Source organism: Acipenser ruthenus, chromosome 15 (genome assembly GCF_902713425.1).
Source record: "Acipenser ruthenus chromosome 15, fAciRut3.2 maternal haplotype, whole genome shotgun sequence".
Taxonomy (NCBI): domain Eukaryota; kingdom Metazoa; phylum Chordata; class Actinopteri; order Acipenseriformes; family Acipenseridae; genus Acipenser; species Acipenser ruthenus.
Window position 1 is genome coordinate 16,503,340 of NC_081203.1, and position 14,111 is coordinate 16,517,450.

Consider the following 14,111-nt stretch of genomic DNA (forward strand, 5'->3'; position numbering starts at 1 on the left):
CAGGGAGCGGGTGTAGAGAGAGAACAGGAGAGGACCCAAGACTGACCCTTGGGGGACTCCAGTTAAGAGAGGGTGAGGTGTGGAGGTTGCTCCACGCCAGGTTACCTGGTAAGTGCGGTTGGAGAGGTAGGAGGAGAACCAGGCCAGAGCAGTGCCAGAGATCCCCAGGTCAGCAAGAGATGATAGTAGAATAGAGTGATCAACAGTGTCAAAGGCAGCAGAGAGGTCGAGGAGAATTAGGACAGAGGAGAGAGAGGCAGCTCGGGCACATTTAAGTGAGTTGGTGACAGACAGGAGGGCGGTTTCAGTAGAGTGAGCAGAGCGGAAGCCAGATTGGAGAGGGTCAAGCAGAGAGTGGTTGGACATGTCTGCAGTATAATGGGACGTGTCGTGTCCGCAGTGTAATGGGACATGTCGTGTCCGCAGTGTAATGGGACGTATCCGTAGTGTAATGGGATGTGTCGTGTCCGCAGTGTAATGGGACATTTCGTGTCCGCAGTGTAGTGGGACGTGTCCGCAGTGTAATGGGACGTGTCGTGTCCGCAGTGTAATGGGACATGTCGTGTCCGCAGTGTAATGGGATGTGTCCACAGTGTAATGGGACATGTCGTGTCCGCAGTGTAATGGGACGTATCCATAGTGTAATGGGACGTGTCGTATCCGCAGTGTAATGGGACATGTCTGCAGTATAATGGGACATGTTGTGTCCGCAGTGTAATGGGATGTGTCCACAGTGTAATGGGACGTGTCGTGTCCGCAGTGTAGTGGGACGTGTCCGCAGTGTAATGGGATGTGTCCACAGTGTAATGGGACATGTCGTGTCCGCAGTGTAGTGGGATGTGTCCGCAGTGTAATGGGATGTGTCCACAGTGTAATGGGACGTGTCATGTCCGCAGTGTAGTGGGACGTGTCCGCAGTGTAATGGGATGTGCCCACAGTGTAATGGGACGTGTCGTGTCCGCAGTGTAGTGGGACGTGTCCACAGTGTAATGGGACGTGTCGTGTCCGCAGTGTAGTGGGACGTGTCCGCAGTGTAATGGGATGTGTCCACAGTGTAATGGGACGTGTCGTGTCCGCAGTGTAGTGGGACGTGTCCGCAGTGTAATGGGATGTGTCCACAGTGTAATGGGACGTGTCGTGTCCGCAGTGTAGTGGGATGTGTCCGCAGTGTAGTGGGACGTGTCCGCAGTGTAATGGGATGTGTCCACAGTGTAATGGGACGTGTCGTGTCCGCAGTGTAGTGGGACGTGTCTGCAGTGTAATGGTCCTGCTGCCTGGTTAACCGCGGACTGACCTCCTCTCTGTGGCTTGCATGTTTAAAGTTCCTAATGGAATAATTCCACGCCTGCACGTTCATTCCCCATGTGGGTCTGAAACGTGTTGCTTTGAAAGAGTGATGACCTAGCTGTGTAGTAACAGGGCCTGTGCTCTTGTTAAAGGGATGGCAGCTAGCTAAATAGTTCCACACATTTTGCACTTCCGTTAGTTGCATAGGGTGTTCATTTAAAACATGAACGTTCTGTGCCTCTTTTCCAGGATATCTGTTACACTGTTGTACTTCTGTTAGTTGCATAGGGTGTTCATTTCAAACATGAACGTTCTGTGCCTCTTTTCCAGGATATCTGTTACACTGTTGCACTTCTGTTAGTTTCATAGGGTGTTCATTTAAAACATGAACGTTCTGTGCCTCTTTTCCAGGATATCTGTTACACTGTTGCACTTCTTGGGTCACCTCAGCAGTGTGGGTCAAAGCGTGTTACTGGCTGAAAGCATGTCAGTCAGCAGGGGAAGCAGCTAGTTGGTTAATGACACTAAAGAAGCCATTGAATGGGTGGGGAGAATGTCACCCTCCAGGTGACCAAGGTGCAACAGTAACAGAAATGTACCAGATTTATTTAACTAGTAACATCTAGCATGTGTTCAAATGCAAAGTCATGTTTACTATAACATGTGTTTCTTTCATAACTTCACATCTGAGACCTATTTCATGCATGGGAAGTGCTCAGCATGTCATATTTATGGAATTAATTGGTTGTCTGCCTTCACTTTAACATAGTACATTTAACAGGCCTGGCCCTGGGACCTGGTTGTTTAAATATTATACATAAACTGAAGCCTACAACAACTTAAGAGAGTGGGGCAAAGTTAACCCTAGCCCATACTGTAAGCACAGCACAGAAACCAGGACTAGAGGACACAGATGGATATGAGTAGAGCTAGACTAGAGGGCTGGAGACACTTCTTTACACAGAGAGTGGTGAAGGGGTAGAATAGGTTACCTTGCTGATGGTGAATGGTCAGCTACAATCACTGTATGCTTTGGCGCTAAACCCTATTTCATAGTGCTTTCATTTACAGACAATAACAAAAGTCAATGGAAGAGTTGAGTTCTGACACAATAATGTAAGACTGGCAGGGGAGCCAGGCTTTATGGAAAAGCTCTTCAGTGCTGCCGGGGGTCTGTTTATTAACTAAGTCATCTGTCCTGAAGTTTAATGGCACTCTAAATATTTAATACATCATGACTTCATGGCTTCGCAATCAGAAACAAAGAGCTCATGTAAGAGATGACAGGCTTTTCTGCAAGGAATGGGTCTCCAGGGGCAAGACAACTCTTCTGGTAAAAGGCAATTATTGAATGAAATATTTATTGTCAGAGTGGGCATGAGCAATCCTGATCTCCCGCAGCGTTAGTGAAAGAGCAGCTTGGTAACATCACAGTTATCCGATAGAGTCTTTAGATTCGCTTTGTATATCACTTTCTGTTTCAATCAACACATCCTGGTGATTTAAAAAAAAAAGTTGAAAGCAACTCTGGCCTCAAAAGAACTGTGAAACATGTCTTCATTTGGTACACCAGTAACTTTAAACACTGCCCCCTAGTGATGTAAACAGGGTTTCATTTGTAATTTATTTATTTATTTATTTTTAATTGAAGTTGCTGTGCGAAGGGCTTGGAGATACTGTGCTGTATGATTAAGTGTGAAACATGGCACAGGAGAATGTGATCATTCACTGAAGCCGTCATTGAATGTACATGTCATGTATCAATGCCTTGTGAGTCAGTGGCTTAAGCAGTAGGCAGATAGTTGCAGTTTCATGTGCCAAGGTATCAAACCTCTCTGAGTAGCAGTGTTTATGAACCTGATATTAAATTCCCCCTAAGAAATCCCTCAGTAACTTCAAACCTGTGACTTGAAGGGCTGCACCCCTAAAGAAAGAAATATCTAAGGGAAACACATGGTGTTTGATTCAGAACCAATTCAATGCACTTCATTTGGTTTGCATGGATGTGGGAGTGAAGGTAAGAGGGGGAGGTGAATCTGATTACACTATGTAACACAATTTTTGTTCCTGGGTAGTAAGTGTTATTTCCTAATTGCTTATGCCTCAAAAGTATAGAAAATGGCTATTATTCCCCACAAACTTTGCTTTTGTGACCAGGTGTCACAAAGACGGCCAGAGTGGGTTGCGTCAGACCAGAAAGGAATTCAAACACAGAGACGGTGGTTGTGATGAGCTGAGTGCAATGGCTGCACTCAGCGTTTAATAACAAAATAAAAAGGTTTAAACAACGGAATACAAAACAGGACACGGCACTTGACGCCAAAATAAACAGACAGACAAAACGACTGACACTTAACAAACGGTGCACGGAGACAAACAAACACGGTGAGAACAAACACTTATCTTTACTATTTTACACTATTTAGTTTCTCCTCTCTCTCTCACCCGTTCTCCTCTTCCGAACACCCAACCCCCGACTGAGTGCTACGTGTCTCTATATACACTGTTGTGCTGGGATTCAATTACTAAATTAATTATTCACTTGAATCCCAGCACGTGAATTAATTCTGTGCAACCCCATGCTCACATATTACATTTAACCAGCACGTGAAGTGATTTGTGCTCTCCTCGTGCCTAAATACAAATCTACACTTTTTAAACACACGTGAAACACAGACTCGTTTATATCCCGTGTACCAATCTATACACCAACATTAACACACGCAACATACAACACAACACACAAATGCACACAGGGGCGGGGCGCATTGCCACATATACCCCCCCTTGTGCGCAGCACACATGGCCTCAACGGCCACCTCCCCCCTTAAATACCCAGCAGTCCAGGCCAAAGTCTCGGGCTGGGAAGGGAGGCTTCAGTGGGCCCTTGGCTGGCAATGCTGTCAGCACCCCTGCCGGTAGTGGCACGGCTGACAGCCTGTTGGTCCCGTCCTGCAGCGAAAAAGCTGCGGGGGCAGGTGGTCCCCCGACCTCCCCCTTCTTCGTAGCCGGCAGCTCCCTCCTGTGGGGCTCCGGCCACAAGAACTCCTGCAGCAAAACTGCTGCTGGGGAAAGTGGTCTCCAGACCTCCTCACCCTTCTTCGTGGCCGGCAGCTCCCCTTTCTGGGGCTCCGGCCACCGTACTCCCTGCGGAGGTACGGGCAGCAGAGGCAGCTCCTGCTCCTCTGCTCCTGGCGGTGGTGGAGGCAGAGGCAGCTCCAGCTCCTCTGCTCCTGGCGGTGGTGGAGGCAGAGGCAGCTCCAGCTCCTCTGCTCCTTGCGGTGGTGGAGGCAGAGGCAGCTCCTGCTCCTCTGCTCCTTGCGGTGGTGGTGGCGGAGGCAGAGGCAGCTCCTGCTCCTCTGCTCCTTGCGGTGGTGGTGGCGGAGGCAGAGGCAGCTCCTGCTCCTCTGCTCCTGGAGGTGGTGGAGGCAGAGGCAGCTCCTGCTCCTCTGCTCCTTGCGGTGGTGGTGGCGGAGGCAGAGGCAGCTCCTGCTCCTCTGCTCCTTGCGGTGGTGGTGGCGGAGGCAGATCCTGCTCCTCTGCTCCTGGAGGTGGTGGAGGCAGAGGCAGCTCCTGCTCCTCTGCTCCTGGAGGTGGTGGAGGTAGAGGCAGCTCCAGCTCCTCTGCTCCTGGCGGTGCTGGCTCCCTCTGCTGTGGCGGCTGGGCATGTGCACGCCGTGCTGCCTTCAGCAGCATAGCGAGAGGCTGCTGGGGGACACCAGCATCCTGCCCTTCTCCCCCCCAAAAATTTTCAGGGGGTTGAGCCTGTAACTCCTCCCCTTCTGGCTCCTGGGGCTGAACCAGCAGGCATTTTCCCTCTGCTGGTGGCTTGGGTCCCAGGGCTGTGGAAGCCCCGACTTGCCTCCCTTTGGGCTGTGGACGCCCCGACTCCTCCCTGTTGGGCTGTGGACGCCCCGACTCCTCCCTGTTGGGCTGTGGACGCCCCGACTCCTCCCTGTTGGGCTGTGGACGCCCCGACTCCTCCCTGTTGGGCTGTGGACGCCCCGACTCCTCCCTGTTGGGCTGTGGACGCCCCGACTCCTCCCTGTTGGGCTGTGGACGTTCGGGCTCCCCCCACTCAGGCGTAGGACGTTCGGGCTCCTCCTACTCAGGCGTAGGACGTTCGGGCTCCTCCCACTCAGGCGTAGGACGTTCGGGCTCCTCCCACTCAGGCGTAGGACGTTCGGGCTCCTCCCACTCAGGCGTAGGACATTCGGGCTCCTCCCACTCAGGCGTAGGACATTTGGGCTCCTCCCATTTGGGCTGTGGATGCTCAGGCTCCTCCCATTTGGGCTGTGAAGGCAAAACCAGCAGGCATTCACCCTCTGCTGGTGGAGATGGGGACAGCAGGTACTCACCCTCTGCTGGTGGAGATGGGGACAGCAGGTACTCCTCTGCTGGTGGTCCTGCTACCTGGGCTGCTGTTCCATTTATGGTTGCCTCCAGGTAGTTGAGGACAAACTCCACACCCTCCTCCAAGGTGTTTGGGGTGTGTTCCTGCTGATATGCCTCCCATCTCTCACTGTCCATCATCCACAGGACCCGGACGACTATGGGCAGAGACTGGGCCTCCAGCCCAGCATTCTCTAGGAACCAGCCCCGCAGTTTGATGGCGTCTTCTACCATTGATTTTTTTGTTTTGTTTTGTTTTTTTTCCCCCAAAACAATATTTGTAATCTTTTTTTTTTTTTTTTTTTTTTTTTTAATCCAGACCCTCCTGGTCTGACGCTTGGAGGCGCGGCTATCCCACGAAGACACCACGTGTCACAAAGACGGCCAGAGTGGGTTGCGTCAGACCAGAAAGGAATTCAAACACAGAGACGGTGGTTGTGATGAGCTGAGTGCAATGGCTGCACTCAGCGTTTAATAACAAAATAAAAAGGTTTAAACAACGGAATACAAAACAGGACACGGCACTTGACGCCAAAATAAACAGACAGACAAAACGACTGACACTTAACAAACGGTGCACGGAGACAAACAAACACGGTGAGAACAAACACTTATCTTTACTATTTTACACTATTTAGTTTCTCCTCTCTCTCTCACCCGTTCTCCTCTTCCGAACACCCAACCCCCGACTGAGTGCTACGTGTCTCTATATACACTGTTGTGCTGGGATTCAATTACTAAATTAATTATTCACTTGAATCCCAGCACGTGAATTAATTCTGTGCAACCCCGTGCTCACATATTACATTTAACCAGCACGTGAAGTGATTTGTGCTCTCCTCGTGCCTAAATACAAATCTACACTTTTTAAACACACGTGAAACACAGACCCGTTTATATCCCGTGTACCAATCTATACACCAACATTAACACACGCAACATACAACACAACACACAAATGCACACAGGGGCGGGGCGCATTGCCACACCAGGACAGTGATATTTTGAAATTTACCTATTTCCAATGAGAAAACGGGCGAATTTGTGTCTTTTCGTTCACATAAAGTCAGAAAAAAACAACATATGAATCCAAATTAACATGTATTTATACTAAAGTAATACAAAAATGACTACAAAAGATTTAGAAGTGAGTAGTTTTTCAAGATTTACGATTATATTGTAAATCACTTTCACGAATCAGCCCCCAAATGTAGTCTCCCATCATGTTCTCGTTATACTGTCCTTGGTAGCAGCGTTCAAAGTCCAGTATATCCTGGTGGAAGCGCCTTGCTCCTCCGAGTACGCTCCCATGTTCTCCTTGAATTTATCAAGATGAGCATCAAGGATATGGACTTTGAGGGACATCCTACAGCCCATTGTACCATAGTTCTTCACCAGAGTCTCAACCAGCTCCACATAGTTTTCGGCCTTGTGATTGCCCAGGAAGCCCCGAACCACTGCGACAAAGCTGTTCCAAGCCGCTTTCTCCTTACTAGTGAGCTTCTTGGGGAATTCATTGCACTCCAGGATCTTCTTTATCTGTGGTCCGACGAAGACACCGGCTTTGACCTTTGCTTCAGACAGCTTAGGGAAGAAGTCTTGAAGGTACTTGAAGGCTGCCGACTCCTTATCTAGAGCTCTGACAAATTGTTTCATAAGGCCCAATTTGATGTGCAGTGGTGGCATCAGCACCTTCCGGGGGTCCACCAGTGGCTCCCACTTGATGTTGTGCATTCTTACCAGTCCGACGTTTGGAAGGGTCCACCATGCAGAGGTAGCAGTTGCTTGAGTGGTCAGTGGGTTCCCGCCAAATTCTTTGGATAGCGAACTTCATGGCTCTCTTTTTCCCTCTGTACCATCCTACAAAAATACATTTATTTCACCCATGACTAATGTGTAAGAGATTCTCGCAACATTTTTCATATATGATATATTTTTTCAATAACATTGAAAATTGTAAAACATTTTAAAATTAAAAACTTTTACAATTTTAAAAATTTTAACAAATTTTATAACATAAAATTCCGAGCAACAATTGTCCATCTTACCTTCCAGAGTTTTTTTGCAGTGCTCGCAGGTGAAATGAGGTGCCCAGGGTTTGTCTTGATCCCCGACAGGCATGCTGAAATATGCCTTGTAGGCCTCACATATCTTAGCAGATGCTTCCACTGAGTACTTTTTCACTCTTGTCTTGATAAATTGGCCGCAGACATAGCAAAATGCGTCTGCCGGATGCTTGCAGCCTCTTGATGCCATCTCAGAAAAATGCAGATATGTATCCACTAAGGCAGCTGGAACTAAACTGAACTGGTGGGCTTAAGGCCCCTGTATTTATACTACTATTTATATTACTGGAAAATTCTAGAAAGTTTTAGAAGTTACTCCAAGTTTACTCAGCACTGAATCTATCTGGAATGTTCTGGAAAATAGGTAAATTTCAAAATATCACTGTCCTGGTCACAAAAGCAAAGTTTGTGGGGAATAATAATCATTTTCTATACTTTTGAGGCATAAGCAATTAGGAAATAACACTTACTACCCAGGAACAAACAAAAAAAAAAAAGTGTTACACAGTGTTATTCATCTCCCCTTCTACATCCTGCAATGAGAAAACAACATGCTGGGATCAACCTTTTTAAAATAAGTTTGTAATGCTTTTTATTTATTATTTATTATTTTTACCTCTTCCGTGGTCCAGATTCGACCGCTGACCCTCGACACTTTGTGTGAACAATACAGTTGCAGATGGCCTTTTGAATGCTGCACTTCCCCTCATAAAGGAAAGCTGTTGCTACTGAAATAAGCCAGTTGCTTCTAATGAAAGTAAACCCTTGCCTTCCTGTAAGCAGGCGTTGCTTTTTGTAAAAGGAAACCCATTGGCTTGCCTTCCTGTAAGCAGGCATTGCTTTTTGTAAAAGGAAACCCATTGGCTTGCCTTCCTGTAAGCAGGCGTTGCTTCTTGTAAAAGGAAACCCATTGGCTTGCCTTCCTGTAAGCAGGCGTTGCTTTTTGTAAAAGGAAACCCATTGGCTTGCCTTCCTGTAAGCAGGCGTTGCTTCTTGTAAAAGGAAACCCATTGGCTTGCCTTCCTGTAAGCAGGCGTTGCTTTTTTAATTTGCCTTCGTGCCACCTCTGAAATGCAATGGGAAGTGTAGCACTGAAGTATCTGCAGTATCTATTACATAGGAAGAGGTGAGACCTTGAAAAGATGGAAATACATTTGTAGTACCTCTTCAAGCTTAATGTACTGTGCATGCCACAACTAACATGCAAAAAAGCCATTACAAATAGCTTAATATAGGAAGTATTGGACATGAAGAAATATCATTTGTATTCTTAATATGGCATTCCTTTCACAACTCTCTACAAAATATTCATTGCAAATATGTGAGCAGGCATATATAAAAAACATTTTTGACACAGATATAGACACAAAATAGTACTGACTGTGATAGTCACCGCCCCCTTGTGGTGTGTTTGAGAATGACGCTGAGAAAATGTTTCTAAAATATCCAGTAATAAAGACTTCAATCAGTTATTTTAATTAACTAGGTAAAAATAAAAAAAAAAGGCTTAAATACAGTGTATCATTTATAGTGATAACTAGGCCAAAAAGAAGCACATTAATCTATGATAAAAGAATGAATACATGCTTTAATTAAAATCAAAGAAAACACAAAGGAACACTCTACACGTTTCTGGTAGTTAGGTATAAATTAAGATCTCATTAAATCTGTTTTTTGCTGTAAATTTTCAAGTGCTCTTAATTTCTTTTCTCAAAGTAAGATGTTGTTGGAGTTGGTTCCTCTCCCTATCCCCTCTGTGTCTGTCTCTCTCTTCTCAGAGGCTGTGGACAGCAAGTTGTCGGTGGAGGAGGAGGCAGCGAAGCGGGTTGCGGAGATGGGGAAGCCGGTGCTGGGGCAGCACTCGAAGCTCGAGGTGATCATTGAGGAGTCCTACGAGTTCAAGGTGCGTGACCCTCCTTCTGCTCCGCTACTTAATGCTTCCACATAGACTGGGGCTGTCCAATGGGGCTTTCTTGAGCATTACCCATACTGAACACAATAACAAGACAGTTAATACAGCAAGCATTACCCATACTGAACAACAACAAGACAGTTAATATAGCAAGCATTACCCATACTGAACAATAACAAGACAGTTAATACAGCAAGCATTACCCATACTGAACAACAATAACAAGACAGTTAATACAGCAAGCATTACCCATACTGAACAAGAACAAGACAGTTAATACAGCAAGCATTACCCATACTGAACAACAATAACAATACAGTTAATACAGCAAGCATTACCGATACTGAACAAGAACAAGACAGTTAATACAGCATGTGTTACTGTCAGGAGGTGAGTGGTGTGGGAAGAAGTGAATGTCCATTAGCGCGTAATTTGTAATCCAAACAATTAAAACAATCACAGTCTCCCTATACCAGCAATGGTATGGAGTAAAATGGCAGGTTTTCAATACCCAAACAAAAATATCAACAACTAATAAAGTCTTGCTGTTTATTCCACCCGTGCATGGAAAAGTGCTCTGAGAGTGGTGTTGCTGTTGTGCTCGTGCAGAGGTAGTGGTGCTCCAGGTTTGTGCTGGCTCTGTGGCTGCAGCTCCCAATCCGCTGCTCCTCTGTAACACAAATACACAAAACAAAAACAAAGCGCCGGTGCGTTAGTATTTTCAGCATAAATGGCCATACTCACGTAGCTGCCTTTGTACTGCCAAACTCCTCCCTGTGGTCAGCAGGGTGCCACGCTCTGTCCAATCACTGCGTACAACACAGCTAATCACAATAGATTTGTTTAGCACTTACAACTACGCCCTTTCTCCAAGATGGCCGACTTCCAGTTCCGTCCTACCATCGAGTTGGCTCCTCCCTGTGAAGGCGTACCACCAGCCTTGCTTAGCGCCCCTCCTCGTCGGGAGGTAGACTTGCAGCTCAGATTCCTTCTCTCCTTGTCACATATCCCACCCCTCAGAGTGATGCGGATCACTCGGCTAACCCTAACTCCCCAGGTGGTCTCCCCTCCCGAGAAAAAAATCTGCATGTTGGTGTTCTTTACCTGCATGGTGCTTCACCTGGAAGTTAAAAGGTTGCAGCTCCAGATACCACTGCAGGGGAGTGCAATTTGTATTGCCCAGTGCCCGCGACTACATCATTTGTGTGAGGGACAAAAAGTTTTGCCGTTATACTTTTCCATCAGACAACAAGTTTTTATTTATTTATTTTTCTTATCTTTGTTCTGTTGCTAGAAAGACACTCTGGGTGTATTTTTCTGAAAACTGAATTGCGGAAGTCTAGCACCTACACACAAACATTTTAAAAAGTGTTTACCTCCCACCCCTATCACTACTGATTGGCTAGCTGTGGGAAAAGCTGATCTTCTATTGGTTACAAAGAAACTCAGAAATGGCTGCCAAGAGAGCTCTGGAAATGCACAGACTAATCTTTTAAATTTAAGGTATTATTTAGTTTTTTGTAAATTAGCAAATAAGTGATGCTGCTTTCTTAATGCATGAACCTGACATTTAAATGCAGCAATCTAGTAAAGTTACAACAAAAAGACACCAGTCACTAAGATATTCGCGGATTAGAAATAATCATGTTGTGTAATTTCTAAAATTATTTCAGAGTCAACATTGTGGTCAAGCGTGTACAGTACTTGTTGGGATGTTTTTAAAAAAGCGAAGTTTACTGTTTAGAAGCATTTCAAGACAAACATTCCCTGGCAAAAAATGTTTTTTTTTCTTTCGCTTTTAGTGTTGCTAACCTAGTTTGCTGTTTACCATATTGACATATTTCTTTAGATTTTAATGCTATATTAAAAAATATATACTTTTTTTTTTATTAGATTCGAATAGAAGCAATAATAGTTATTTATTGGACATGCACAATCCATCAATTTGTGAAACTATTAAAACATGTAGATATGTTTATACCGTAATGATAGAAATGAAATGCTTATATATCAGATTATCACTCCAATATATTACTATTATTTTAAAATAAAATAGACTGTAAATCTAATGGCAATGTGTTTATGAATGAATTCATTTATGTATTTATTTTTCAGTGAGAGTAGTGCAGAGAAAGATTGTTGTCCTCCCAAAAAAAAAAAAAAAGCAATCAGGGTATTAAACCAGGATCACCTGCTGCAGCAACGTTCCAGTTACCATCATGGGACGAGATGTTAGATGAGGAAAAATAGCTGTCAAATGTACACTGTTTAAAAAAATAAGTATGTAATAAAAATAAAAAAATGAAAACACATATTTTGTTTTTGCAGAATTTGATGGAGCCTACTGTAAATATTGCGTGCATTTTGGTAGAAAAACTGAAACTTGACAGGTTATACACAAGTCCTTTACAAATCTGGGGTTCAGCAGTTACAAAACTGAAAGAACGTCAAGAAAAATCTGAATTCCACAAAGCAGCAGTAATAGTTGGCAGTGATTTCGTATCTGTGATTGAACAAACTAAAACACCTGTACATCAGGAGCTGGATTCAGCTTATAGAGAAAGAGTGGAAACAAAACAGGCAGTAGCTATTTTTATATTTGAATAACTCCCAAGTATTGCTTATTATAGTTGTACTCTTAGTATGTTACTTAAATTTACTATCAAATGTGTTCCACACTGCACTGAAAGGAACATTTCCTTAAAGTATATTTTACTTTTGTTGAGGTGAGGTGGGGTCACAGTCGAAGGTGGCCTCATGTGTCATGGCACGATAGGCTGCTGGGCTTCTCTAGTCAAGCAAGGGGCAAGTTGAGTGGCCCACCATTTCTGAAGCCATCTTGCCACTATCGCCACGTGCTCAAACATGACGATGTAGGCCTTGGGCTCATCGTCCAGAGCCAACCCAAACCCGGATATCCAGGTAGTTTTCATAGCGGGTACCCGGTTCCTGATTTTCTACCTGTGCTGACCTCTAATATATGACTGCCAAAGATATTCAAAGTGAATTGGCTGCAAGTGGGACTGGGGTTTCCATTTCAACCATAGGTCGAGTATTGCACAGTGAAGGTCTCAATGGTCACAGACCAAAAAAAAAGCCACTGTTAGGAAAACGTCAGAAAGACAGTCGCTTAAAGTTTGTAAAACAGCATTTGAATGATGGATAGGAGTTCTGGTCAAAGGTTTTGTGGAGTGGTGAAACAAAAATCGAGCTATTTGGTCATGCTGATAGTCTTTATGTTTTGAGAAAGTCCGGTGAGGCGTTCAACGAAAAGAACACCATACCTACTGTCAAGCATGAAGGTGGTAATATCCTTTTATGGGACTGTTTTTCCTCTAACGGCACAGGAATTTAGTTCCAATACATGGTAAAATGGATTCCATAGCATACCAAAAGATATTGGCCAATTATAGCACAACTAGACGTTCCAACACAACAACGATCCAAAGCACACATCAAAATCTACTTCAGAATGGTTAAAGAAGAATAAAATCAAGGTTCTGTAATGGCCTAGTCAAAGTCCCGGTCTAAATCCGATTGAGGATCTTTGGTATGAGTTGAAGAGTGTGCACAAGAGAAGTCCTCGGAATTTGAATGAACTGGAATAATTTAGCGTTGAAGAATGGTCAAGAATCATTGTCCAAAAGCTTGCATGTTTCAAAAGGTACTTCATAATTTAATAAGAAATGTAATATAGTAATATAGTGTGCGCAGCACATAAGGCAAGCAACAAAATATAACAAAACCATTGTGGACCTACTTGATTGATGAATCTGGATTGAAGTCATTTGTAGAAAATATATTTTTAGAGCCTGTGGAAGATTTTTTAAATCACTGTAGCCCACGGAGTCCACGGGGAAGATGTAGAGTTGGTTTGAAAAACCAAACTGTGAATACTCGCAGTCAGCCATTTCATTTTTTCGTACAATGAGCAATTAAAAAGGGAGTTTTGTTTTGGTCCACCCTGCTGAAGAAGCTCCAATTTAGGCTTTGGATGACCTTTATTCTTATTTTTTATTTTTATTTTTTCCTCAATTGAAAACAAGGAAAATGGCGTATGAATTTAAAAATCTACAATGTTATAAAAAATATACTACGTACTGTATATGGAAATTGAAACTTAAGGGAGTAGCCACATGTGATCCATAACCTGCCTGGCAACAGACACGTCAAGAGTAAGTCTAATTATAAGTGGTAGAGGCTAGCCACTAGCTTGCATCGTGTAGCCAATACAAATACAGTGAAACTTGACAGATATAGGGTGATTGCAGGTAGAATACACAGAATCCCACCCATTTTGAGGCTACATGTTGCATGATGTAAGGTTAAAAAATGTAAACAGGCTCTAGAGACTAAACATAACCCACCCGCGATACACGGCTCTAAAGACTAAACGAAACCCACCCGCGATACACGGCAATAGAGACTAAACGAAACCCACCCGCGATACACGG

General features: G+C 44.5%; 1 protein-coding gene across 3 annotated transcripts in view; it reads left to right on the forward strand.

Annotated features, from left to right (window-relative positions):
- slc8a3 (solute carrier family 8 member 3) overlaps window positions 1–14,111 on the forward strand; it is a 178,707-nt gene that overhangs the window by 121,836 nt on the left and 42,760 nt on the right. For all 3 annotated transcript variants that reach the window (XM_058987209.1, XM_034037352.3, XM_058987210.1), the window contains one exon: window positions 9,524–9,648. In XM_058987209.1, the coding sequence (XP_058843192.1) occupies window positions 9,524–9,648 (125 nt within the window). The remainder of the gene's footprint in view (window positions 1–9,523; window positions 9,649–14,111) is intronic.